Raw genomic sequence first — 5,348 nt, 5'->3', positions numbered from 1 at the left:
GGGAGGGGGCAGTCCCTCTGCCAGAGCGCCGGTTGGGAGCGGAGCCTGCTAGTCATTGGTCACCGGAGCCGAGGGCGGTGCGGCCCCCGCTGGGAAGGCGCTTCCTAGTGGCAGCCAAGAGTTTGCGGCGACAGTTCCGGTGTGGCGCGCGGCGTGCCTGTGCCAGTCCCCGGTCGCAGTTTCTCTCCCTCTCCGGTGCTTCAGGCGAGAGGACATGTCGGGTCGCGGAAAGCAGGGCGGCAAGGTGCGCGCCAAGGCCAAGTCCCGCTCCTCCCGCGCGGGCCTGCAGTTCCCGGTGGGCCGCGTGCACAGGCTGCTGCGCAAGGGCAACTACGCCGAGCGGGTGGGCGCTGGGGCGCCGGTGTACCTGGCGGCCGTGTTGGAGTACCTGACGGCGGAGATCCTGGAGTTGGCCGGCAACGCGGCGCGGGACAACAAGAAGACCAGGATAATCCCCCGCCACCTGCAGCTGGCCATCCGCAACGACGAGGAGCTGAACAAGCTGCTGGGGAAAGTGACCATCGCTCAGGGCGGCGTCCTGCCCAACATCCAGGCCGTGCTGCTGCCCAAGAAGACGGAGAGTCAGAAGGCGAAGAGCAAGTGACCCTGCCGGCGCCCCGGGGGGGCCCCGCTTCCCCAGCAAGAGGCTCTTTTCCTAGCCGTCCCGCGGTGATTTGGGGACGTGCTGGATGGATGTCTTGGGGGGCCGGCGCGATCTAGCGGGGAGGTGGGCGGCGAGGGGCCGGGCGGGCTCGAGGGCTAATAAAGTCGGTGAAAAGCGTGTGGTGGAGAAAGCTGTGTAGTTGCGGGGACCTGCCGGCAGACCCCGGGGCTGGCGGGCGGAGGCGACCAGGGAAGCTCTGGAGCAGGTGCTGGAGGGCTGGCTCGAGCCTCTGGGAACGCCTTTGGTTTGCAGATCGCGCTTGAGGCTTTACGGGAGGATGGGGGAGACAGGGCGGGGGCTGCCTTTTGCTCAAGTCGAGGCCAAGGCGACGCCGAGTAGGTGCGGCGGGGCCTGCTCTGGAATTATTTTGACTTCCCTTCCTCGGGGCCTTCGCTCGCCTGCCCTTCGTTTGTGGGCGGTCACGACCAAGTTCTGGGAAGAGGACTATCAAGTCGAGCTGGTCTCCCGGCAGGAAGTTGTCGCTCCGGCCATACTTTTCAAAAGGTGGCGTTAACTTTCTGTCCTCGCCTTGGTGGCCCTGATGACACGGTGTCGACTTATGCAGTCTCAGCCTAATAGCTGTTATGCTTTCTTTCATGATGCGAATGTCAGATATCTTTATATAGCACTTTTATGTTCACAATTTTTTAAAATGAGAAAACATGCAATAATATGTGTAAAACAGAAGCATGAGTCATAAGGTTGGAAATTCGTTCCCCTGACACTGTTGCGTAACAGTATGGTGCCTTTAGTCATGAGTTACACATGCTCATGAGCTTTTAAAATGAAAGTGCCTAGCTTCATAATGGTGTTGTCTCCATATTATATTCCTTTGGGAATCAGTTTGACTTTGCTTCATAAGAAAAAAAAAACACCTCTTGCTTTTAGGAGTTATTTTTACTCAACAAATAACCTGTGTGAAATCTCTTATATTCTCCCACTAGTCTGAAGTGATACCCTCATTCCAGTGATGCCTATGGGAGTTGCATTGCTTAATGGCACAGTATTACTTTAGTAAATATGTAAGGAAAGATAGGGCCAAATTATTTAAGTGCAGGGAGAAACACATTTCAGATCAGGAAGCCGCATTTAAAAGTTCAACACTAGTTCCATTTCATCCTTCTTGGCAGACTTCATCCTGGTCCACACAGGCCCCACAAAAAAGATCCCAATTTAGTTTCACATCTTTGGATTCATCTTTCCTGTTAGAGTTGAAGTCTTCCTGAAAGAAAAAAAAACAGCAAGTCTTCATCCTTAGTAGTGGCTGCCCCATCTTCCCATATGGACTTTATTTCATCCTCCTGTTTATTGAACACTTCTATGCTGTGCTCTGTACTAAGTGATGGGAGTATAGCTGTGAATGAGGCCAACCAGATTTCCAGGTTCTTGAAATGCCCACACCATTTTTTTTATTGGTTCCTGATGGCAGGACAAAGGACAGGTACATATGTTAATATCGGGGATCAGCTTCTGTTAGTACTTGTGTTGTCTCTCTGTGTTTGTGGAATGAATATTGGAATTTTTTCTCCTATGTGGTCACCTTTGAAGTGTAAAAAGATCAGACTACACACCTTTCTTCTGGGAGGCAGATTATTGTCTCCTAATTCTGGGGAGAATAGACTACAAAGACACTGTGGGCAAGTTCCAGAATGCTCAGCTAGTAACTCCTCTCTACAGTTTCCTCACATTTAAAATAGGCATTAGGTCTGTTTTGAGGATTGAGATTGTTCACTTACTATGAGCCACATGTTAGGCACCCAATAAATTGAAAAAAGTACTATTTCCTACAGGGATGAGGTTTTCCCTTATAGATCATAATATAGGTAACATTCGGTGATAGGATTTTTAAAAAATGCCCAAGTATTAGAATTAGTTCTCAATGTTACCACAGTGGAACAAAATATATATGTATATATTGTGTTGATTTTGACATTTGAGTCTAATTTCTTAAAGATATGAGGCATCCGAGAGATCACTACCAAAGTGATGAAGAAAAGAGGACAAGGGCCATCAAATCATTTGTAAGAAAAAATCACTTTTGCCTTTCCCCCTGAAGATTCACAGGAGTCTGCCTAACCCTGTTACCTAAGAGCGACATAGGTACAAAATATAGTAACTGCCCATCCCCCACCACCACTGCCCTGGGGATTGGTAGGATCCCCTCAAATACTTCTCCTGCCTTAAAGTTCAGTCAGCCCCTCACCATTTTTGAGAGTTTCTTTTTTTTAACTTGAATAATTTATTGGCAGCTATAAATGCATACCACCTAGAAAATCAGCTCAGGCTGTGATCCTTGATGAACAAATACTAGTTCTTGCTGACCTGTGATTGTTAATTTAAAATGCCAGTATTTCTTCAAGCACTAGACTATAAGGAAGAAGACGTAGGACAAGAACTGGTGGGAACCAAATTCTGATTTTTAGTAGATTTGTACTCCATAGTTTTCTTTACACGTGCATATACTATTTCCTGCAGAGAGAAGCCATTCAGTGTGGCAAGCTGTGGATTTGTTTGATCTTTGTTTTTCTTGCAAGGCCAGTCTTGTTTGTGTCCCTGAGGACTGGTCTGTTTAGTTTTGTCTGCCTGGAATCAAATGGTTTAGTGGGGCCCCGTAACTGGTGATGACCGGCTTACTATGTGCAAACTCTTCACAAAGCCCCTTCCAATGGTTGAAAGGTCAAATATCACAGTGTTTAAGAACTCAAGCTCTCTGAAATGAGACTTAGATTCCCATCCACTCTGCTCCTTACTAGTTATCTGATTTTGGAAAAGTTACTCAATCTTTTTAAACCTCAGTTTTATCTTTAAAATGGGCATAGTAATAGTTTATCTCAGAGGGTTTTGGGGAGGATTCAATGAGATAATGTGAATGAGGGCACTAAGTTTTCGATATAGAAATGTGCTCAATGAATAGAGGCTTTTCTTATTTCTATGTGAAACTGGATTTAGAGTGAGTAGCAGTAGTTATAGGACCTAGGTAAATATATAGTAAATAGGTAAACATACAGCATTCTGGAAATCCTGTGACTTTTGTGATAGTAAACCATAAAAACAATTTGGGTGGCTGTTTTACTAATTACAGGACATCTACAATTCAATGTATAACAAAAAAGAAACTAATAAATGATTAAAGTTTGTGAACCCGAGTTTGCATTTTTTTTCTTTTTGTCCCTGAAGATAACCTAGTTTAGAATTTATGGCTTGTTAAGTGCACCCACGAAGATTAGAAATGGAACCTGTTTGTTCTATGTTTTACTGAGCAACATTATGTGTTACACCTATGATTGATAACCAGTTGTCAAGAAACGTGCTCTCTATTGTGGAACGCTCATTGAAAGGAAGATAGTAATGTAACATGTAAAGACAGGGAGATGAGGGGATGGGATACCTGTGTCACTTCAGCCTGGTCAAAACGCTGGCTGGTGGGAAGGGTGACACCTGAAATAGGAGAGAGGAAGTTAGCACGAGAAGCAGCCTCCACAAAGGCATGGGGGTCAATCCTGCAGTTGGATTTGAATCTGAATCTAGGAAAAAAGTCTAGCCTGGAGATAAGAATTTGGAGTCAGGACTTAAAATGGCCAGAGTGGATCAAGTCATCCAGGGAGAATGTACAGGTTTACAGACAAATCTATAGAAAATAGCCACAGCCAGCAGGATTTGGGGATCTATGAGATTTAATCGATTGGCAGAGGAAGAGGCGTCAGTAAGGAGATGAGAAGATGTGCCTGGAAGGACACCAGGACAAAAAGTGGCAATGCACAGAGATTTTTCCATTATTTGGATCATGACGCTTCTTGAGACCCCCTAGTTAGTTTATATTTCGCCATATCACTAGAAAATAGTCTTTAAAAATTATCACTTTTTTCCACACACAGAAATGCTGACGAGGTGGCTCACATTACTAATGGAATTGGAATAGACATTCATTTTTACCCTCTACATTTTTTAATTTCAAGATATTAAGGGGGTACAAATGTTTTTGTTACATGGATAGTTTTTATAATCCTTAAGTTGGGGCTTTTAGTGTGCTCATTACCCAAATAGTGTTCATTGTACCCGATAGATAGTTTTTTACCCCTCTCCTCCTCCACCCCACTTCTTGATTTCCAATGAACTTTACATTTCTTTGTGCCCGTGTGTACCCATCAGTTAGCTCCCAATTATTAAAAAGTTCATGTGGTGTTTGTGTTTCCATTCCTGAGATATTTCACTTAAGATAATGGTCTCCAGTTCCATCCAGTTGCTACAAAAGACAGTATTTCATTTCTTTTTATGGCTTAGCAATATTCCATGGTGTGTGTGTGTGTATGTGTGTATATATATATGTATATATATATATATATATATATATATATATATATGCCACATTTTCTTAATTCACTCATGAATTGATGTGCACTTGGATTGATTCCATACCTTTGCATTTCTGAATTGTGCTGCAATAACATTCTAGTGCAGGTAAAATGACTTCTTTCCTATGAGTAAATACCCAATAGTGAGATTGCAGGTGGAATGGTACCCTTTACATTTTTACATTGCACATACAAAAATTCAAGGTATATAGAGTGACAGAGAAAACTTTAAAGAAAAACTAAGAAGAATATTGGTAAAGAACTATTTAAAAAGATGTTCTTTATTATTATTCTATTTAGTTGAATATAACTTTTTTACATAGAAGTTTTAA

The 5,348-nt window shown here is 43.9% G+C and overlaps 1 protein-coding gene across 1 annotated transcript; it reads left to right on the top strand.

The window, feature by feature from the left end:
* Positions 1-37: 37 nt before the first annotated feature.
* H2AJ (H2A.J histone) lies at positions 38-781 on the top strand. Its single transcript, XM_012753733.3, has one exon. It carries the CDS (start codon positions 215-217, stop codon positions 602-604), a length of 390 nt encoding a protein of 129 aa, XP_012609187.1. The 5' UTR covers positions 38-214; the 3' UTR covers positions 605-781.
* The last annotated feature ends 4,567 nt before the right edge of the window (positions 782-5,348 follow it).

This window comes from Microcebus murinus, chromosome 10 (genome assembly GCF_040939455.1).
Source record: "Microcebus murinus isolate Inina chromosome 10, M.murinus_Inina_mat1.0, whole genome shotgun sequence".
NCBI lineage: Eukaryota > Metazoa > Chordata > Mammalia > Primates > Cheirogaleidae > Microcebus > Microcebus murinus.
Note: the sequence above shows the minus strand (reverse complement) of the source record. Positions and strands in the feature narration are given on the sequence as shown.

Coding starts and splice junctions, on each gene's coding strand:
- H2AJ (XM_012753733.3), top strand. CDS start 215: ATGTCGGGTCGCGGAAAGCAGGGCGGCAAGGTGCGCGCCAAGGCCAAG.